Raw genomic sequence first — 23,044 nt, forward strand, 5'->3', positions numbered from 1 at the left:
CCCTGCCCCCGCCCGGCCGGCCGCGGGGATTGGCTGGCGAGCGCGCCGCCCCCTCCACACCAGCCTCGCCGGCGGCGGGGAGGGGAGCCAAGCCGGCAGCTGGCCGCCGCCGCCTCTGCAGTGCCTCCCTCCGTGCGCTCCGGCGGGGATAATGGGAGGCCCGCCGGCCGATGCACCAGAGGAGGCCGGCCGAGGTAGAGCGGGCAGGGCAGGGAGGGACGAGGCCAGACCGGACACAGGAGGAGGGGCCGAGCCCTCCTGGATCTTGGGAGGGTGGATAGGGGAGAAATGAAAACAAAAACACTCTTGAAGGCGAATGAGTCCATCCACCGCGCGTCTGGGTGGCAGCTGGAGGCAGGAAGATGGTCCCTGCTATCCTTTCTTTCCGAGGCCCCCCTGCCTTCCCTTCTCCCCCCTTCCCCCGCAGCGTGCTGGGAGTGCAGCAGAAGGACTTTGCTGCTTTCCTGGTGGTGGCCTGGCTTATCAGTCTCTCCGGCTTCTTTTGCAGGTGGAAATAAAGGCTGGTGAAGGAGCCGGGCCGTGGGGACAAGGAGCTGCTGTCAAGGTACCTGGTGTGTGTGGTGTGTGTGGTGTGTGTGTGTGTGTGTGGTAGAGGTGAAGTGTTTGACTGGATTGGATAAAAATAAAGGGTCTCCTCTGGTGATCCCTTAATCTCCCACTGTGTGTGTAGCAGCAGCTGAGGGGGAGGGGCGGCGGGGGTGTAGGCGGCCAATGAATTCTCAGGCCTGTGTGGGTTTTGTTTGGATTCTTTTTGCTTTCTCAGCTGGATGGTTTGGGTGCAGTTGGGATTGGGTTGGTTGAACTGTTTTTTTTTTTTTTTTTTTAAGACACACAACCCACTCCCCACCCTTGCCTCTGGAAATCTCTCGAGAATGTCCCTGGCACTGTTGGTTTGCATCCAATCTGCAGAAATCCCCGGGGTGGGGGTGGGGGGACGGTGGAGGGGGGGGGGGGGAGTTGCGCTCCTGAGTCTGAAGCTGATAGGGTGTCATTAGTCATGCTGCTGTCACCATGGAGATGGCTGGAGAGGAGAGGAGGTGGTGGGGGTGAGGATATTTTGGGTAGGGTGGGGGCTGATGCAACATCATGACTGGGAATCCTGCAGGCAGTGGGCTGCTGTTACTCTGTGCAGATGGGTGTCTGGGGGACTCGGAAGGGAATGTTACCAGGTGCGTGGGAAGTGGAGAAGGGGACACTGAGCTTCTCCATGTGGTTGTCTTCAGGCCAGGGCTGGGGTATTTGGGGCAGGGCAGAGTTTGTGGAATATAAGCCATTATGAGGAAACACAGATGTTCTTCCCTGGTTGGCAAAGGCCAGGATCAGTAGGTTTCCTTGGGCTTTGCCCTGTTTTCAGGGCTGGGGATCTGCTGTGAGTTTGGGATTACTCAGCAGTATCTTCTGCTGGCCCAGAGTGAAGAAAACAGAGCAAGAGGCAGCTCAGAGTGGCTGCCTCTCAGGTGGAGAGCAGAGAGAGGCTGGGGAAAGAGAGTAGGGACAGGTGGGAGGCAGGACAGGATGGGACTTCTCCTAGGAGAGTGGAACTCTTTCCTGCTCCTGCCTCAGCGCTGTCTTCCCCTTCAGCCCCTGGAGCCTGTGAGGAGCTGGGGGAATCTGGTTGCTTGGGTAGCAGGTGGGCAAGCTGCTCATGTCCCCAGATGCTCTTAGATTTTCCTCCTGGGAAATCCTCCTCTGACTTCCTGGGAAAACTGTGGGAAGCTCCCTGGAGGTGCTGAAAGTGCCACCCTCACTGCCTGGGTGGGACGCTGGCCGGGAGGGCCTCCGCTTTCCCAGGGGGTTTGGGGGTTCCTGGGTGAGGCTGTGGGATGGATCAGGAGCCAGGGTGGTTCCCTGGCCTCCTTCCAGAGGAACTTACAGCAAAGAAGTGCCTGAGGGAGGGCAAGAAATTTACTTCTGGGGGAAGGAGAAGAGCCAGGTGGCTTTGGCTGCCCTGGAGAGTTGGGCGAGCCTTGGTGAGGCTGCAAGTAGTGGGCGACTGCCTGGGACTAGACCGTGGCAGGCCCCTGAGGCAAGCAGAGGTGGCCGATACTGGCTTTGCTGTGGGTGGGGAGCAGAGAGCTGTGAGCTCACGCCGTGCCCTTTATCCAGAGCAGAACCCCCAGGTTCCACCTCCACTTGTGCCTCTGGCTGCCCACTGCTATAGACACCTGTGTGCTGTTGAGGGCTGTGGACACGGAGATTGTGCGCCTGCTCTGCCCCTCACTGTAGGGAAAGCAGGACAAGGGGATGAGGACAGATGGGCCCACGGAGCCGGCAGCTCCCTCCCTTCTCTGTGTCTTTGGCCTTGTCCGCCAGAGCTTCCCTTTCTGCTGAGAAGAGGGACTGCTGGCAGGTTTGTTTACTCCGGAAAGCACCCCCTCCTGCCTAGCGATGGCTTCTCTTCAGCTTTCTCCAAGTGTGTTCTCCATTCCTCCCTGCCTGCATTGTGCCGGCCCTGCCACCCTGCTGGGATCTCCCAGCCTATCTCAGTCCTTAGTGTTGTGGGCATGGAATAGGGCTGCCTGAGAAGGTAGAGAATGCTCTTCACCTGTGTCTTCTTCCTGCCCCCTTCTTGGCGTGGGGCCTGAATTGGTGGTGTTTTTAAAGCTCTGAGGTGTCTGTGCTTGTTTTTATTGTTGAGTTGTCTGTTGGAAAGTCCTAGCTTCCTCTTGGCCCAGCTTGGGCACTGCCAGCAAGCACTCGGATCTGAGCCCTCTGTTCCTGGTGCCACCTCCCCGCGGCCCCACATAGTTCTCTCACATAGTTTAGTGTGGTGTTCCACATACCCTCGGAGAGTGGTTTTGTGAGATCCTCTTCTGTCAGAAGGTGGTGCTTTAGGAAGATGTGTGTGGTGTGTGAACTCATTCAGAGCAGTCAAAAACTCTGGGACACAGGGCAAACGGGGTCTCCCGGTTTGGGGGTTTCCATGGGAGAGGCCCAGGATGGGTAAGCTCTCTGGGTGAAGAATATCCAGCAGCAGTGGGAATGTGCACATCTAGCAGGTGCCGAGTCCTGACAGGGTTTCAAAAATATCCATGATACAGGGTGTGTGTCGTGCCCAGCACAGGCATGAAGCTGAGCTTGATACGTGCAGCCTGTCACTTTGCTGTCTGGCGTGTTGCATGTCTACCTATGACATCCCAAGGAACATGCCATAGCACACACTGTTGTCACCTCCTGCCTCTTGGTAGCCTGGACAAGAGTGAGTGCCCAGAGCCGCAAGCACCAGGCTCTTGGGCTTCCCACGCTGCTCCCATGCTCTGCCCCATGGGAACCCTTGATTGGCTGAGGATGTGTGGAAACTATTTTGGGCCTGTGCCCAGGATCTCTGCCTTCTGTCTCTCCTTTGGACCACTGCTCCTTTTGTCAAGGATCTGTGATCCTCAACTTTCCACACACCGTGGGGAGCTCCTCCTAGTTCTTTCTTGCCTGCTCTTCCCGCTCTGAGGGTCCAGCGGGAACTCTTTTATCTCTGAGGTATTGTTTACAAGCGGTAGTGAAGTTGGGCAGATATGGAAGCAGGTGGGCATATCAAGCTAGACTAGGAAAGGAACCAACCAAGGGGATTTCAGAGCTGAGTTTGAGGATGGAAAGAGAGGGCTTCCCCGTGCATAATGAGTACAGTATTAGAGTCCCAGAGCTCAGATCCACCTCCTTTGTGACCCCAGCCATTTTTGAATGTTGTGGGAGAGGGGGGAAACTTTGCAGTACAGATGGGTGACTGAGTCCAAAGGAGAGCCTTTCTGCCCCTGGAGCTGCCTATAAGGCCACTGTGATGGCTCCTTAGCCCCCTGGCTGGGCTGGCTGCGGAGGGGCCTAGGTGCTTGGGCTCCCTTCAGCTGCAGATGGGCATTTCTGCTAGAAATGGTTATTGTGGTGTTGCCAAGTCCCCTCCCATGCCCCTGAGGCTGTAGCAAATGGTTTGGCTGGCTGGGGATGGGGGCAGGCAGTATAGGGAGGGGCCTTGTTTTGGCTTAGTTTTGGGGCCTCTTGTCTTTCCCATCCTGACCTCCTGGGTTTTTGGCCTCATTTTCTCTTGTCCTCGGGCATCTGGGAGTCAGCTGAGGACTCCCCTTGTTACAAGGCTGTCTGTAGCTTCTAGGGAGGAGGTAGCTTCCTTACAGATTAGTTGAGGAAGCCTTTGGGCAAATAGAGATGGGGGTGGCTGAGACAATTAAAATCTACAGATTATCATGCTATCCAGAACTGTGACCCTGTCCCCATTCACCTTATCTCTGTTTCTTTCTCCCTTTGTCTTTCTGCATTTACTGTTTACCGTGTTCTATGTGTAGCACTAGGTCCTGAAAAATAAGAGAAATCATTATGATGTGATATTCACAGTATCACTGGAAGCAGGAGACATTGACTAAATTGCCTAAAACTGTAACACTGAATGGGAAAACCAGCTCTGGCAGTTTTTTTCCCCTAATTCAGTGAACGCTTTTGATCTTTGTGTTTGGGGTTGTCCATTTGCAGGAGAGAGAGGAAGCCTGTCACCCCACACCAGCCCTAGCTCTTTACATCTGCTTTCATCACGGACTTAGTGGACCTCAGGGGACTTTGAAGGAACAATCAACATACCAACTGTGTTTTCACTAAGTTGGCGTTTCTGGGATCTGGCGATTACAGATTAGGGTGGTGGGGTCAAGAAATGGACCAGCTGGGACGATAGCTTAATTCTGAAAGGAAGGTGTTGGCTTTAGCTGCCTTGGGTTTAAGATTCAAGAAAAGCTAGAAGGAAATACTGTGCTGGGGCCCTTTACCTTGAACCCCAAATTGTCTTCTACTCATTCGAAGCAGTAAGCAGCCCTCACTGGTTTAGGAGCTCCCATGAGACCGCTGACTGGGAAGAGGAGGGTGAGAAGTGCAGCCACGCAGTTACTTTTCCTCTCTGATCCCACCTCTCCTGTTCTTGGGTTCTGTCCTTAGCCATTTGGCAGTCCCTGGACTTTAGTCTTCTCTGTAAAATGAAGGGGTTGTTCTCAAATGAATGGGTTTGAGGGTCAGTTTTCCTAATTTCCAAAATACTGCAGACCAAACAGCTCCTTCTGTATGTAGAGTTGGCAGCTCTCGCCATGCATAGCCCCTTCAGGGGTTCAGCACCATCCAGACCAATCTGTGAGCCATTGAACGAGGTGGTCTGGCAGATGCACTCAGGGATGGAGCAGGAAGTTCACCTCATGTGCTAGTTTCTAAAGGCTTCCTCTTGGTTCCTGTGTTTATGTTGTGATGAACTGGTGATAACATTTATGGGTCATTCCCTGAACAGCATTACTTTAGAACTTTGCTTCTGGAACAGCAGAGGGTCTTTGTTTTGACCCCTCTCTTCCATACTCTCCATCAGAGTCACTACTTGGAAGAATATAGATCTTGTCACCCCAGAATTCTCTTGGAGTACCTCAAAAGATTTCACTTGCATCATAGCCTCTGTAGATAAGGATGCCTCCTGTCTGTCCTTTTATCTCTGCAAGTCTCGGTTCTGATGGTAGATTGGCGGGACTCTGTGTGTGTGCATGCGTGCACGTACAGTTAAGGTTGAGGCCAGGCCCCTGTAGTTGCCAGAATACACTTGGGCCCTGCCGGACACTAAGGCTCTATTGCTCTGGCGGTGTACCTTGACTTCTGAGCTTCTTCCATTTGGTAGCTCTTGATCACATAGAGAGGTTCAGCCCCTTTCCTCTGAGGGCTGGTCACAACCTCCGCCCTGATTTCTCCTAAGGATGAGTCTCCTAATATTTCTGATAGTTTGAGTTCGGGAAGCTCCCTCCTACTTTATGTCACCCCCTTAGCCCCCCCACACTCTGCAAAGTTTTTTTTTTTCTTTTCTGCTTATGAGCTTTGATCTTTTCATTTAAGATGCTGAAGATTACAGAAAAAAGTTAAAATATTAATTGCCTTCTATGCCAGCTGCCTCATCCTGGAGGAGGGTGGGGGGAGGGTCTAAAGTATAATATTGTCATGCCACAGAAATATTCCTTAGGAGGCAGACATTCCAAGGACAGTGAGATTAGTTCAGTTCAGTTCAGTTGCTCAGTCGTGTCCGACTCTTTGTGACCCCATGAATCGCAGCACGCCAGGCCTCCCTATCCATCACCAACTCCCGGAGTTCACCCAGACTCACGTCCATTGAGTCAGTGATGCCATGCAGCCATCTCATCCTCTGTCATCCCCTTCTCCTGCCTCCAATCCCTCCCAGCATCAGAGTCTTTTCCAATGAGTCAACTCTTCGCATGAGGTGGCCAAAGTACTGGAGTTTCAGCTTCAGCATCATTCCCTCCAAAGAAATCCCAGGGCTGATCTCCTTCAGAATGGACTGGTTGGATCTCCTTGCAGTCCAAGGGATTCTCAAGAGTCTTCTCCAACACCACAGTTCAAAAGCATCAATTCTTTGGCGCTCAGCCTTCTTCACAGTCCAACTCTCACATCCATACATGACCACAGGAAAAACCATAGCCTTGACTAGACGGACCTTTGTTGGCAAAGTAATGTCTCTGCTTTTGAATGTGCTATCTAGGTTGGTCATAACTTTCCTTCCAAGGAGTAAGCGTCTTTTAATTTCATGGCTGCAGTCACCATCTGCAGTGATTTTGGAGCCCAAAAAAATAAAGTCTGAGACTGTTTCCACTGTTTCCCCATCTATTTCCCATGAAGTGATGGGACCGGATGCCATGATCTTTATTTTCTGAATGTTGAGCTTTAAGCCAACTTTTTCACTCTCCTCTTTCACTTTCATCAAGAGGCTCTTTAGTTCTTCTTCACTTTCTGCCATAAGGGTGGTGTCATCTGCATATCTGAGGTTATCGATATTTCTCCCGGCAATCTTGATTCCAGCTTGTGTTTCTTCCAGTCCAGCGTTTCTCATGATGTCCTCTGCATATAAGTTAAATAAGCAGGGTGACAATATACAGCCTTGACATACTCCTTTTCCTATTTGGAACCAGTCTGTTGTTCCACGTCCAGTTCTAACTGTTGCTTCCTGACCTGCATACAGATTTCTCAAGAGGCAGATCAGGCGGTCTGGTATTCCCATCTCTTTCAGAATTTTCCACAGTTTATTGTGATCCACACAGTCAAAGGCTCTGGCATAGTCAATAAAGCAGAAATAGATGTTTTCCTGGAACTCTCTTGCTTTTTCCATGATCCAGTGGATATTGGCAATTTGATCTCTGATTCCTCTGCCTTTTCTAAAACCAGCTTGAACAACTGGAAGTTCACGGTTCACGTATTGCTAAAGCCTGGCTTGGAGAATTTTGAGCATTACTTTACTAGTGTGTGAGATGAGTGCAATTGTGCGGTAGTTTGAGCATTCTTTGGCATTGCCTTTCTTTGGGATTGGAATGACAACTGACCTTTTCCAGTCCTGTGGCCTCTGCTGAGGTTTTCAAATTTGCTGGCATATTGAGTGCAGCACTTTCACAGCATCATCTTTCAGGATTTGAAATAGCTCCATTGGAATTCCATCACCTCCACTAGCTTTGTTCGTAGTGATGCTTTCTAAGACCCACTTGACTTCACATTCCAGGATGTCTGGCTCTAGGTCAGTGATCACACCATCGTGATTATCTGGGTCGTGAGGATCTATTTTGTACAGTTCTTCTGCGTATTCTTGCCAGCTCTTCTTAATATCTTCTGCTTCTGTTAGGTCCATACCATTTCTGTCCTTTATCGAGCCCATCTTTGCATGAAATGTCCCCTTGGTATCTCTAGTTTTCTTGAAGAGATCTCTAGTCTTTCCCATTCTAATGTTTTCCTCTATTTCTTTGCATTGATCACTGAGGAAGGCTTTCTTATCTCTTCTTGCTATAGGGCCTAAGCAAATCCTGGTTACCTCTACGACCTGGAACTCTTGTGCCCTTGGTGCTTAAGTAATTGGATTTCTCACTCCCACCTCCAAGCGTTTTCCATGTGTAATCCGAACCTCATGGACTTTGTAAGGGAAACAAAGACACTGAAAGGGTTTTCAGCTTGTCCCTGACAGTGAGCTGCTAAGCTCCCGGCCCACTTGACTGAGTTTTCCTGCTTTGCCTCTGCAGCATCCACACCACTCCCAGTGTCCTCTTCCCCGGGAGTCTGCTCTTTTAGCTTGCGGGTCTTGGTTCCCAGCCCTGCTAAACAGATGGAGTTTCTAGTAGGAGCTGTTTCCTGCCAGTCCACCTTCCCATGCACTAGGGGGAAGGTTCTACCTCTGATTACTGCTGGCCACTCTACAGAAGGCGTAAGAACCTGGGAGGTTAGTAACTCCAGACAGGCAGAAACCCTGAAAGGGATTCAGGCTGATCGCCTCATCTGAATCCCCAGACAGACTCCCTTTGCTGCACCTTCCCCCTGGGTTAACTCGTTTCTCTGTTGGCTTGAACAAGTTCAGGCTGGGTGAAGAGGACGCTGCCTGACTGTCCAGGCCCTGCTGGACCCAGAGAGGGGAGACTATGCCTTCCCAGTTGGGATCATTGTTGCTGTGCACCTGAACTCCAGTGGGGGAATACAGAAACGGATTTTCAGTGGTGTGCTGGAGGCTGTGCCTGAGAGATCCCCACCCTGTTTGCTGGCACTGCCCATGCCTTGCTTTTACCCCTCTGTGCTCTCCATCCTAACATGCTCTTCATGGTCTCAGCCCATCCTCACTCTCACCCTCGTCCTTTGAGCTTAGCCCTGGAGACTAACAGAGGGCCTCCGAGAACACTGCTTTTCAGAATATGGGAGAAGGCCTCCTTGTGTTGAAATTATCTAGGAGCTTGTAAAAATGCTCTTGGACTGCCAGGCCAAGAGAGCCATCTGTTGGAGCCCCACCTGTAGGTTCCTGTCACATAATTAGGTGGAGTGGATGCAGGACGGGTGGGAGCGGGGCCCTGGAGGTGCGTGATTGAGCCCCTTAGCACGTGTGTCTCACAGCATCCTCTTTTACTACCTACTGCTTGTCGCTGAGCCGGGTCCTACCTGATGACTGGGCTGTGCCCTGACCTCTGCCCTGTGGCCCTTTTCCCTGCTGTTATTTCTCCTCGGTTTCCTGTTTTCCAGCTGTGGGTTCCCAGTGGTGTCATTTGGACCCTGGGTAGTAGTTAGGGCTTAGTTCTGGGGTTGTGTGGTTGGAGCGGTGTATGTCTTGGGACAGTATTGACAAGTGGTCCCGAACAGTCTGAACACCCAGCTGGGAGCCAGAGCCCAGGATTCTGTGTCCAATCCCTGGGAAGCCCCTCCCTCTTACTTTCCAGAGGCTGCTTCCTTCATGTAGAGGGGCATCCCTCCTCACTGGAGCTCTGCTGAGGTCTAGGGAAGCTGGATATGGAAAAAGACCTGGGTGGGTCAGGGCACTTCAGCCCTGTATACTTGCTCCCCCTCCCACAGCCTCCACCAGGATGGGCAGGGGCCAGGCTTCAACTTGCCTCAGTGGCTGGGCCTTCTGGTCCAGCTTGTTTATTGCATATTAGAATCTCTTTGGAGCGTTTAAAAAAGAAATTAATGGTGTCTAGGCCTCAGCCCCTGAGAATCTGAAGTAACTGGTCTGGGGTGGAGCCCAGGCACCAGCATTTTTCAGAGCTCTCCAGGTGACTTAAATGTGTGCCCAGGCTTGAGAGCTGCGGCCCTCATTTGATTTGGCTTGCCCTGTGTCTCCTATATCCTTGGGTTGCCCTGAGCGACTGATCTGATCTGATCTGATCTGATTGATAATTTTAGTGAGACTATTTGCAGACTCTATTAAGACAGTGAGACGTGTCAGACAGAATACTGGGTGGAATGTTCCTTTCCATGAAACTGACCCATAAGTTCATATTAAAGCCAGAACTTTAGAAGGTAGTTCTGTAGCTGATGACAGAAACTAAGTGTTCTCCTCTCAGCTTTAAATTTGAAAAAACTTTTTATTGAAGTATAGCATACTCGAGAGCACATACTGTGTACAGCTGGTGAGTTTTTACAAAGTAAGTACAGCTGTGTGACCAGCGCCTGAACCGAGAAACGAGTACCCTCACCTCACTGCCATTGTTCAGTATTTCTGTGGTATTTGGGCAAAGCAGGTGAGGCTGTGCTTCGTACGAGAGTGTGTACCGGCTTTGGACAGGCTTCAGCTTGTCCTCTGCCAGGAGCACCTTTCCACGCCTGTGTGGGCGTTCCTGGAAGGGAGCGGGTTTTGTGGCGATAGGGTGCAGGGCAGAGGAGTCCTGCAAGCTCCTCCCTGATGTTCCTCTTTACTCTGTCTCCCTTTTAGTTCCTTTTCCACCTTGGCCTTTAGGCTTGCCAGTCCTCAATCTTGGCTAAATCCAATAGTCTATAACATTTTGGGGCTTTTATTCGCTTTTTTGATTATAGAGATGCTACATGTTCTTTGGAAACATTAGAAAATAGAAATAAATAGAAGGGAAGGAATTTGTCCATAATTCACAACCTGGTTAATCACTTTTAACTGGAGTATCCCTCTACCCTTGACTGTATGCACTCTAGACGCCTGTTCTGTGTCGTTCACAAAGAGAGTCATGCTGTGTTATAACCTGTTTCCCCTACATGATAACGTACTGCGGTTCACCTGTTGAGCAGTTACTGTGTGTGTGTGTCATGGGGTGAAGTTTTCATAGTTCTCTCTCTCTCGTAGTTCTCATTACAGCTCCCAGGCAGGTGGTAGCTCCACCTGTCAGATAAGAAAACTGAAGTTTGGAACAGTAGTATGACCAAGGGCCAGTGCTTCATAATGAGGTGGAACTGGAATCAAGGTCAGGGGTATTCCCCTCCGGCCCCAGGGATATATTTTCAACATGGTTTGAAGATAAAAGATATTTCTCCTTCACCTACTGATAAAGTGAATTATGTTAATACAGTTCTTAATACTGAGCTGTCTTTGATTCCTTGAATAGACCATAATTGGAAATGGGGAATTTTTTTAAACATGCTGTTTTGATTTATTAATGTGGGAGTTTGGGATCTATATTTGTGAATGAGATCGACCTATAATTTTCATTTTGTGTTTTCATTGTCAGATATTGGTATTAGAGTAATGATAACTTCATATAATGCAGTGTGAAACTTTTATTCTTTCTTTATGCTCTGAAACAGTTGAAACAGTCATTTTTTGGGAAAAAAAATCTGAAACTGCCTGAGCCTGGTGCCTTTTTGAAGGCTGGGTCTTTGCAGTGTCCAGAGTTCTTTCCCTCTGTGGCCGTTGGTGCATTTACTTTGTCTTTCCGTGAGATCTATTTTTCAGGTTTATTCCTAAGATGCGTATAGAGGGACTGCTTTTCAGTTTCCTCAGTAGCTGTGACTTTTTTCATTTTCTTAATTTCTGATGTTGCATATTCATCTTTTCTCTTCTCCTTCTCAGTTTTGCCAGTTTTCTGTATAAAAGAAGGTAGATCTGTCAGTTGCGCCTTCTGCTTTCTGAAGTGTTAATTTCTACTTTAGTCTTTATTAATTGTCTTTTTCTTAGGTTTATCTGGTAATATGCTTTTTCTAGATTCTCAGTTGGAGCCTTAAGACACTATTTTTTCTGTCTTTTTCTACTTTTTTCTTCTTTGATCACAAACACATTTAAAAATATGATGTTTTTCCTAAGTTGCACTGTGGCCTCATTCTCCAGGTTTTGCTGTTTTATGTCTGCTGGCGTTCTTGGGGAAGTGCTGATGGCTTACCCTTGTGGGAAAATAGCAAGTCCCAATGTAGCCTGACTACCTTCCTCCTAACATGGGCCTAGCAAAGAATCCCTGTATGTGGAAAATGGCAAGACCAGACAATGGAGCGTTTGCTTACCTGTCTCCAAACCCCTGGAAAGGGAACTAGTAATAGTTTATCAGCTTGTTAGACAGAACCTGTGGAAAACTTTGTTTTTAAACCTAATAAGCGGTATCAGTTTGGATTGCTAGGGCCAGAGCATATCCTAAACCCAAATGGAACTTTCAATAGTATTTAGAAAAACCTCACACATTAGTACCAGAGAAAATAAAGTTAGAAGCTGAGAGGAGCAAGAGAGAAATGTTTGACCCAGAGCTTATGGCCTAGCTGAGCTGGCTTAGGCTGCATCTTCAAGCCTTGCTCTTGCATCCGTCATGCACCTTTAGAAACTATGGCCCAGCTGGTGTCCCCGAGGCTGTGAAAAACGTCCTTGGATGGCGAGGACAGTGGAAGACAAGTGAAGCATCCACAGAGCTAGGAGAAACAGGGTGGGCATCTGTCTCTTGCAGTGGTCCACTGAAAATCCATTTCTGTGTGCCCCCTTAGAACTCAGGGTGCTTACAACAGTGGTGCCCGCTGGGACAGTAGATTCTCCGCTCTCTGAGACCAGCAGGGTGTGAGGCGAAGGCCTCTGTACCCAGCCTAAACTTGTTCAAGCCAGCAGAGACGGACTGGGCCCGGGGCTTACGCTAAGGGGAGACAGTGCAGTACCTTGGTCCATAGCGTTTCTCACCCTTTATCTTGACTCTCTAGAGAACAGTCAAGGCCAGGGGGAGGCTTTGGGCAGGGGACAGAGAAGGGATGAACTTCAAATTCAACCCAGAAACCAGTGGCAATATTACTACTTTTTGCTTTTTTTCCAAATGGAAAAGAAATTTTTGTACTTTAAAAATAATACATGCCCATTTAAAGAAATAAAATAATGTCAAAGTATATAAATCAGAAACTGAACATCCCTACATCTTTTCCATCTCAGTATAATCTCTATTTGCCATTGAAAATGAGTACATGACTCCAAAATGAGCACATGAACTTATTGCCTTTCCTGCAATAATGTGTTTGTACCATGCCTGTTTTGGGGGTAATGTTTTCTTTTTTAAATGAAAAATGATTTTAAAATCAAATGTTTAAGACAACGTTTTAAATAATGTTTATAATAAACATTATGTTTTGTTTTAAAATTTTTGTTAGAGTATAGTTGATTTAAAATGTGATGTTAATTTCTGATGAACAGCAAAGTGGATCAGTTATACATATGGGGTCATTTTTTATATGCTCATAAAATGCGGAGGCCATCTTTCCATGTTAGTACCCTCATCTTAACCTTTTAAATGGCTGTGGGATCTTTGATTTTATGGGTTTATTGTAATGAATTGTTTTCTTTTGGTGGACGTGTGTAGTTCCGTTTCTTGCGATTATAAATGATGTTAGTAGTTTACATATTTGTACATATATTTTGGGGTTATTTGTTCAAGTATTTGTTTAGGACAGTATCATATAAATGAAGTTTTAACTGACATCACCAAATTACCCTCCAACAGGTAATTTGATAATATGTATCAGATATACTCTCCTGCTAACACTGAATGAAAAATGATCAGTTTTTAATTTTTAGCAAATTGGTAAGTGAGAAAAGGATCTAACATATTAGTTTATTAGTGAACGTGAGAATGTTCTATTTATTTATTTATTTAGGTTGCAATGTATGGCTTATGGGATCTTAGTTCCCTGACTGGGATTTGAACCCAGGCCACTGCAATGAAAAGTACTGAGACCTAACCATTGGACTGCCAGGGAATTCCCGAGAATGTTTTAAGTGTTAACCACTTTGTATTTATTCTGTGAATTACCTGTTACATACAGTACCCACTTTTACTTTAGAATTTTTTTTTAATTAACTCATTTTTATTTATGTATTTACATGGCTGTACTGGGTCTTGGTTGTGGCATGTGGGATCTAATTCCCTGTTGGGAGCTCAGAGTCCTAGCCACTGGACCACCAGGGGAGTCCCTAGACTGTCTTTGTACTGATCCATCAGTATTAGCCTCTTATATTTTGAAAAACTGTTTGGCCTCTCAGGTTTCTTTCATTGTGTCTGTCAAATGGAATTTGATTTTTGTACAGTCGGAATTCATCAGTATTTTGGCATCCAAGTTTGTATAGTTTTGTTTTACATATTTAGATCTCTTTAAGCTGAGATTTATTTTTGTATATGGTATAAGATAGAGATTGAATTTTCCCCAATAGAAAGTCTGTTATCTCCAATCTGTTTATTAAATATTTATAGTTTTCCAAATGATTTGTAATTCTACCATAAGCACTTTATAAATACCCGTATATTCATGGGCAAACATTTTAGGGCCTCTCTTCCGATTCTGTGTCTATATTTCATTGTTTTAATTATTGCAGTTTTTATACAACGATTTGGTTTAAACAAAAACAGAAATTCATTTTTTTTCCAAATGTTTCTTTGGCTTTTCTTTTGCCAAATAATTTCCTTTTCCAAATAGGCTTATGAACAATTTGTCAAGCTCCGTGGAAAATGTTGGGATTTTTCATTTGGGAAAGCATGAAATTTATAGATGATATGGGGGAGAACGGACAGCTTTATATTGAGCCTTCCCATCCAGGAAATAGAAAGTGTATCTATTTATTGTAGTCTTTTTGTATGTCCGTCAAAGTTTTTTTAACATTTTCTTCAGATAGGTCTTACCTGTTTCTTATTAAGCTGCTGCTTTGGATACTGTAGCTTCTGCTGTTGTTGCCATTACACTTTCTAGCCTGTTACCACAGGTATATTGGAAATGCTCTGGTTGTTGTCAGCTGCTCTGTGATGGCCAGACATCCCCTCATTTCCTCACCTGCTGTGTGCACTGGCTGTACCAGTGCATTGATGCTTTAGTGCCTGGTATGAGTGGCTAGTGATGAGGTGCTCATCTCACTCAATTCTGTTCCCCAGTACCTGGCGCAGAGCCTGGCATGCAGTAAATCCTTTTAGTAAATGGTGTGAAATCAAATTGATGACAGAGACAATGAGCTTCACCTCCTCAAAGTGTGACAACCTAGGCCAACATGAGGAGCAGAATCTAAAGCCGGCCTGGAAGCTGTGAGGTGGATAGCAAGACATGGGGTACCTGCTCCGTCCCCACATAAAAAGAAGGTCATGGGCCATTTTCCCACAAGCTGATATCAGGGAGGAACCCTCTGAACCCACACCTCATAATTAACCGTTGACTGACAGCCCACTGCTCATTAATCCTCATTAGCACTAAATAATAGGGAGAGCTGCCTTCATGGTTCCCAGATACCTGAAGACAGCATAGAACAAACTTAACTGCTCACTGGGGGTGAGGATTCATCAAGGCTGAACACAGAGCTTGTAAGACCACTCACTGGTGATACTGGCTCTGCATCTGTGTGGCTGGTCTCCTTTCTCAAATGTGGTGTCTGTCTTCTGTTTCTCCAGAGTCTATGACACTCTCCTCCCCGTCCACCCGCAGGATTTCTAGATGAAGTTTATTCCTATCATTGTGCTGCTACTCCTTATCATGTTCTCATTTTAAGCTTTACTTATGATTGGCAAATGAAAGTCACCTTTTCTTGGTGGAGCTGTCCAGTGCAAGCCACTCTGCCTCGCTCGCCTGCCAGTCTTCCCATAACCACAGGTCCCTGATCGCTGCCTGGGAAGGCTGGACCCACCAGGGCCCATGAATGAGGGACCCCGCCATCCCTGGGGTATGGGTGCTACAGACCTAAAGACAGAGAGTCCCTGCTGCTTTTAAGCAGAAGTTGAGATTTCTCCCTCTTAGCAGAAAAAAGAAAGTGGGAGAGGGAATCAACTTGGCTCATGCATGTAAAAGAAATAGCAATTAGAGGTGGGCTCTGAGCCGCTTCCCAACCACTCTGTGCTGGCATGCATCTGGTTCAGTGTGTCACGGAGTTGCATTGACTGCAGCAGTGAATGGTTCTCATTCAGCCTGTGGTCTGTGCTCACCCTCCCCTTCGATGCTCAGGTGGCAGAGGAGATAAAAACCCTTTCTCTGGCTCTTCTTTCTGCTAGTTCATTTAAATCCCCCAGAAACAGTGGACCCCAGGGTACACCCATGAGGTTGAGAAGAAGTCAGGAGCACTGCTCTATACGCCTGCCCCAGTCGAGTCTTACTCCTACTCCCAGTGCCCTCCCAGGCAGGAGGAGGCTGCCATGGGCCCTACCTGGGCCATGCTGAGTCCTCAGGCTTCTTATGGCAGCCACGGCTGCATTTCTGCCAGCTCTGAAGGAGCTGCCCTCTCTGGGTCCTGAGCAGGAACTCTCTGACAGATGGGCCTCTGTGAACCCATGGAGTTGTTCCAAGTGCCTTCTCCCAGAGCAGAGTGCATTCTGGCAGTTCAGCTGCAAAGTGGGGCTGCTTAGGGCTTCAGCTCACCTGTTGGAGAAAGCCTTTTCCTAGCCCTGCCCCCATCTACTTGTCGCCCTCTTCCAGAAGTAGAGGCACAGACTGCCGACGGGTGGAGCTGGGTGTGCGCCTGGTGGGTGGAAAGAAATTGTTCTCTGCCAACCAGTTAAGACCCTCATTTCACCCAGGTTCTGAACTAGCTAGGACTTCCCATTTTCTACACTCACCCTCACTCCCATGAGGTTATTGGAGGGTGATACTCAAAGAGTAGTTTGAGGGCAACTGTGTGTGAATCCCCTCCATAGACACACAGGGTTGCTCTCTGTGGGTGGGACCTGGGAATCTGCATCAGAGGCCAGCTTCCTGCAGGCAATTCCTCTACCCACAGGAGTTTGAGAAACTGCTGGTCTTCGGAGTAATGTAAAAGGGGCTCTGTTTATTTGGGGCTCCCAATGCTTGATGAGGACTGAAAAGACATGCCTTTAAATGCTGTGATGGTTTGTGAAAAGGCCAAGTGTTATGCAAACACTTGTGAAAAACCAAGAAAGACTTAAGTGTAAAAGCTATTAAATTTCAGACAAGATCAAACTCTAGGGAGTAGTTAACTATTTTGTTGTTGATTATAAAGAGTGCTAATTCACTATAGAAAAATCAGAAAGTTCAGGTATGCAAATACAGAAAACATCTGTAATTTTACCACTCAGAACTCCTCCTGTTAATGTTGTTATAGCTTTTAAAATTTTACAGTCTTTATAAGTCATATTTTAAAAAATTTAAATGTCTTTAGTGATTTTTACCCGGATTATAAAAATAGTATGTTTACTATAATCTATTTTTAACTGGTATAAAATACTTTGATTAGCAAAATTTTTATTGCTGTATTTAGGTGTGATCTGCACTTCTTTGTGAATATATTTTGATTTGCTTTGCCTATTATTCTTGTGTGTGATTTTTCTTATGAACTCATAAGAGAACTTTATATGTTAATGGTATTAATGCTTCATTGTACCTTGGCAAATACTAGTTGTCTTAATTTTTTAATGTTTTTATTTTACTTTGCCATACCTTTTTTTTTACATGTTTATATAACTAAATCTAGTTCTAGTAGTTTAACAGTTGGTTTTTTGTTTTGTTTTGTTTTTTTCCTAAGAGGACAAGCACTGCTTTTGCATATTTTAAGAGAAATTTAAGATCAGACTGATAGAGACCATTCCTGTGCTTCTCATTTTTTCATGTCCATTCAGATCACCTGGACGTTTCTGTACAATACGTTCTCTAACTCAGCAGGTCTGGTGTGATGCCTGAGAGTCTGCATTTCTAACAAGCTCTCTGGAGATGCTACTGGATCATGCTTTATTTTGGCCCTGCTTTGAGTTTTACAGAATCTTAGTTCCTGACCAGGGATTGAACCTGAACCCTCGGCAGCGAAAGCACACCATCCTAACCACTGGACCACCAGGGAATTCCCTGGACCACACTTCAAGTGTGGTCAGAAGCTAGGGCCAGAAGTTTCCAAGCCTGGCTTATCACAGAGGTACTTAAGGAACATTTTAAGACACTGGGTTTTCTGGGCCTTCTCCTGGAGATGTCAGGCTGTGAGCATGTCTGGCTGGGTTACTTAGAGACAGTGCCTTGGCCCTTCTGAGCCCTTGGATTTCTTGTCTTTAAAAATAGAGAGGTAGTGCTTACCTCACAGGGATCTGGGATAATTAACGAATAAGAAAGATGATCATTTTTTATGACCTAGAAAAATAATGTAATAAACAACCAGTGGGCCTGGTGCCTTTTTTCAAGGGTAACTCTCTGACAGATTTCTACTTGTTTTGTGATTGCTGTGCTGTGCTGCTCAGTCGTGTCCAGCTCTTTGTGACCCCATGGACTGTAGCACGCCAGGCTCTTCTGTCCATGGGGATTCTCCAGGCAAGAATACTGGAGTGGGTTGCCGTGCCCTCTTCTAGAGGATCTTCCCAACCCAGGGATCAAACCCAGGTCTCCCGCACTGCAGACAGATTCTTTACTGACTGAACCACCAGGGAAGCCTGTTTCATGATTAGTGTTTTCAATATTTCCACTTCTTGAAAATCATCCTTTCGTCCATGTTTTCTAAGTTTTTAGTAAAGCAGTTCTTAATCACTGACTTTGGTTATATTCTTTTTACATTTCTAATGTAAATTTTTATGTTTTCTGTTAAAAATGATCAAGCTTGCCAGAAGTTTGCTTATTTTATTGGCCTTTTGGTTTACCATCTCTTAGATTCATTTATAGATACCACTACTTTTCTTTTGCTAATCAACTGTTTTTGTCATTATCTTTACCAGTTTCTCTTTCCTGCCTTTTATTTAGTGTTTATTTTCTAGCTTCTTGGATTGAAATCTTTGTTTTCCTTCTGACTTAACAAAGGTATTATAGAAGCATACATTTTTTTCTGTTAATAATTATTGTTTTCGTTGGTATAATTCACCTTAAAAAAAAAAAACAAACTCTAGCCGCTCTGTTTTTGTTCTGGGTCTTCATTGATGCGCAGCGGCTTTCTCTAGTTTGGGAAGCAGGGGGCTGTGATTCTGTGCTGGGCCGGGGCGGGGGAGGGGGGGCCCTGTGTGCTCTCTTGGTGCTTGTGTGGGTTGTACGTGTTGCTAAAGCTTCAGGCTAGCCCTTGGGGTGTGCTTTGTATGTGGGGAAGGAGAGGGTCTAGATGGTGGGGAGGGCAGTGGTCTACATTCTGAGACTCTCTCAATCTCCTGACAGCCAGCCCGAAACTGCCCAAGTATCCTCTTCTTTACTGGACTTCTGCCTGCAGTTCTCATCCAGTGCCCAGGGTGATGTCTGGGGCTCACTGTCCTTCAGCGGCTGGGAGAGCTTGGGCGCTGGTGGGGAGCAAGGACTTGAGTCAGACACCCTGAGTTCTAAAGCCCTTCTTCTGCTACCAAGGAGCCATACCTACCGTTTCCTGTTCCTTGTCTGTAAAACGTGGATAATGTTACCTTTTCACAGAAATTGGAAGAGTCTTAGAGATCTTCTAGTAACATAACTCTTTTAAAAAATATTTTGATTTTGGCGCAATTTCAGTAAAGTTGCAAGAATAGTACAAAGAATTCTCTTCACTCAGATGCCCAAATGTTAACATTTTGCTACATTTGCCATATTCCTTTTCTGTCTCTTTATAAGTTTTTGAAAGTAAGTAGCAAATGTGACACCCCTTTCTTCTAAATACTGAATGTGGATTTTCTAAAACCACATAAATAACCACAGAGCAATGATCAAAATCAGGAAATTAACAGACACAACACCAATACAGACTTAATCTACAGACCTTGTGAACACTAGTAACACTCATCTGTCCGACCTTATTCGAATTTTGCCAGTTGTCACCATTTATCTTGCAGGGGGAAGATAGCCCAGATCATGCATATTCATTGGTCAGGTTTTTTTAGTCTCTTTGTATCTGGAACAGATTCTCAGTTTTTCCTGACATTTTTTTAAAGCAAGTGAGAAATTTGAGGCCCAGATAGATAAAATGATTTGTCCAAGACTTAACAGCCAAGCCGTCTTAGAAGAGCTGGGGGCTGGGAGTCTGGTCCCTCTATTCACGGACTGTCCTGGTCACACGCACCGTCCAGCTCAGGTGAGCTCTTAACTCCTTTCTCATTTGCCAAGTCCCCGGGCAGAGAGGTGGGGCAGGGCCCAGTCCTCCAGGGACCGGCCTTCTTCTGCACTTCCCTTTGCCCCTCTGTCTGCAGTGCCTGCCCATAGCACCCCTGCCTCCCCTTCCCTAGGCGGTTTGGTGTTGGCCAGGGATCTTTGCCGGAGGTGGTGAAAGAGACTTTAAAACTGGTCCAGCCAGCATTACCTCAGGGCAAGTTAGTTACTTAACCTCCTATGCTTCAGTTTTCTCTTGTGTAAAATAAGGGGTTGTGAGGATGAAAAATGTAAACTCTTAGAACATACCTGGAAAGTACTGGTTGATCAAAAAGTTCTTTCGGGGTTTTTCCATAGTTACGGAGCAAATCCATAGAAAGTTATTTATACGTGTGTGTGTGTGTGTGTGTGTATGTATGTGTGTATATATGTGTGTGTGTATTTCTCCAGCCTCCGAGTCAAGTAGGAAAAAGTGAGTAATTCATACTAAAACATTCTGATAGCTGAAGCCAAATAAAAATATACTTCTAATTTTAAACAAACAGAAAAACTGGTTCAGCCACTGCCACTCCCTTTTGAGAAGAGGATTGAAGAGCAAGCATCTCAGCCTTGGGCAGGGTGTGGCTGTCAGCTGGGAATGTGGGATTAACCCCCCTTGGCAATGTTGTGGTAGTACCCAGACAGCCAGAAGTGGGAGCCCCGGATATGTCCCAAGGCTGGGGCAGAGCTAGCAGGCCACCTGCCCACCTGCCCCGGGTCCTTCTGTGGAGGTTCTGGAGTGGTCATTTGTGTGGAACAGAGAGTTGAGCGTAAGGTTATCTTGCAGTGGCAGCGCCCTCTGGTATAATGGGTATTAAAAACATGATTCATTTTTTCAACAAAGTTTAGCTTTTTAAGGCCATGCTTATTGCTTAATACATACTCTTTGTCTCACTTGTTAAAATTTTACTGAATCTCTTGCAAACTTCTCCCCTCCCCCCTTTAAGTAATAGGGACCTTTTGAACCATCCTACATTTCATGTCTGACTTATCTGTGACTGTGTTCAACTGGTCAGCAGGATTTACGTCCATGATTCTTGGTTTTGGGGACCTTGGTGTACACACTTTCAGAGTTCATGTCTTTCTTCCTCAACCCAGAACTCACGGCCACACACTCTTGCTCGCATCTCCTCTCAGAAGTTACAACCCTGCTCTCCTAAGGGGTCCATCCCTTCAATACTTGGCAGTGGAGTGGGAGATGGTCTCCCCGTCTTGATCACCACCACTTTCCCCGAGCTAAGGGCCATTGTATTATCACTTTCACGCGTAACCCAATGAGGAAATAGGAGGAGTGATAAACGCTTGTGTGAAGGAGTTACTAAGAAGAGTTTTTAAACGATATTCCTGTTGTTCCTCCATCCTTTCCTTCTACCTTTGGGCTGGTCAGCCCTCCCCTCCTGGAGCAAGTGTTCCGCTTTTTTAAAAACTTGTCGTTGTTTAGTCACTAAGTCGTGTCTGACTCTTTTGCGACTGCATGGACTATAGCCTGCCAGGCTCCTGTGTCCATGGGGTTTCCCAGGCAAGATTATTGGAGTGGGTTGCCATTTCTTTCTCCAGGTTCTTATGGAGATAGAAATGAGGATTTTCTCTAAAGGTTTTTTAAAATTAAATTTGAATTTATTGAGATGTACTTTATATAACATACAGTTTCTCCATTTAAAGTGTACAATCCAGTGGTTTTAGTATAATCACAGAGTTGTGCAACTGCCAGCACTATCTAAGAACATTTCTATCATCCCAAGGGCTTCCCTGCTGGCTCAGACAGTAAGAATTTGTCTGCAATGTAGGAGACCAGGTTCAATCCCTAGGTCAGGAAGATCCCCTGGATGAAGGGAATGGCTACCCACTCCAGTATTTTTCCTGGGAGAAACCCATGGACAGAGGAGCCTGGTGGGCTACGGTCCATGGGTTTACAAAGAGTCAGAGATGACTGAAGTGACTTAGCATGCATGCCTTTGATATTCTCAGTAATTACACAAAGGGCAGCTTCACTCAGAGATAAACTTACAGTTAGTATCAGTTCTTAATACCTTCATCACATACTCAAAGTCACAGAGTACATAACAGGTTTATGCTGCCACACACATTTTAGAGATAGTGGTACATGTCTGCTCTCAAGGAACTTACCTTTGAATGGGACCCAGGACAGATCCAACATCTATAAAGTCTGTCCGTGAGGCTGGGACTGCTCAGTCACTGCTGTATGCCCAGTGCCTAAAACTGACACTCAGATAGTAAATGCTCTGTATATATTTGTTGAAGGGATGGATGAATGAATACTTAATTATGTATATTGATACATGAAAGGTATGATTGTTAAAATGTGTTGATAGTATCCACAGGTGAAATTTCATAATTCTTTGGGGCTACTACAGCTATTTTCACTTAAAAAACTCTGAGTTTCCCTCTTTTATCATTTGTATGCATGGTTTTACATAGTTCATTCACTGTGATATTCACTTCCCACTTTACCCAGTATATTTCCCTGGTGTTCATAATTTATGGGTTTTAATGACTGTCTAATATTCCACTGAGTTATATCATAATTTACTAAACTGTTATCTTGAGTTTGCAGTTTTCACTAATACATAGAATATATTTTTTGAAGTTCATATTTATAAAGCTAAGTTCCTTGAAGCAGCATGGCAAGATGGAAAGTTCTTTATTGCCCTCGATACATTTATCTATCTATTTGCTTACCTGTTCATTTATTTCTGTCATTTATGTCAAGAGAGAAGACTGAAGTAGTGAATTAGAGAGCACACTAGCCTGGGAGCTGGGGGATGTGGGTTTGAGGCTTAGTGGATTGAACATGATTCTGAAGCTAGTGTGCTGGGGCAAAAGCAGAGGTGGGTTGTCGGGTCAAGGAGCCTCCTGCATTTGTCCCTGTGAGAGAGAAGTAAGGAGAGAATTGAAAGAAGGCAGATCTGGAATACTGTCAAGAGGAGCAGTTGACAGGACTGCAGTCTGACTGCATATGGAAACATCAAGAGGAGGACATCAAAAGTGACTGGACATCAAAGGTTTGAGCCAGGATCCCCAAGATAGTGACTCTTTACACAAATTGTAATAAAGGAATGTTCAGAGGAAGAGTTGCTGGAAAAGGGGAACAGGTGCTGAGTTAGGTTTTGAATGTGCTGGAGTTAAGTTGTACCGAGGTGGATACATGCGCTGGTTGGAGAGCAGGCCAGGAGCTTGAGGAACAGTCCAGGAGAAAGGATGCTTTAAGTTATTGGTGCAGGCTGAGCAGTGCAGCCTTGGGTATAGGTGAGGTTTCCAGGAGGGCAGGGAGCACCTCTGAGGA

General features: G+C 46.1%; 1 protein-coding gene across 1 annotated transcript in view; it reads left to right on the forward strand.

Annotated features, from left to right (window-relative positions):
* Positions 1–23,044, forward strand: part of TET3 (tet methylcytosine dioxygenase 3) — a 110,603-nt gene that overhangs the window by 16,615 nt on the left and 70,944 nt on the right. The window contains 1 exon segment of the mRNA XM_070379817.1: positions 509–565. Coding sequence (XP_070235918.1) covers positions 509–565 — 57 coding nt within the window.

This window comes from Bos mutus, chromosome 11 (assembly GCF_027580195.1).
Source record: "Bos mutus isolate GX-2022 chromosome 11, NWIPB_WYAK_1.1, whole genome shotgun sequence".
Classification (NCBI taxonomy): Eukaryota; Metazoa; Chordata; class Mammalia; order Artiodactyla; family Bovidae; genus Bos; species Bos mutus.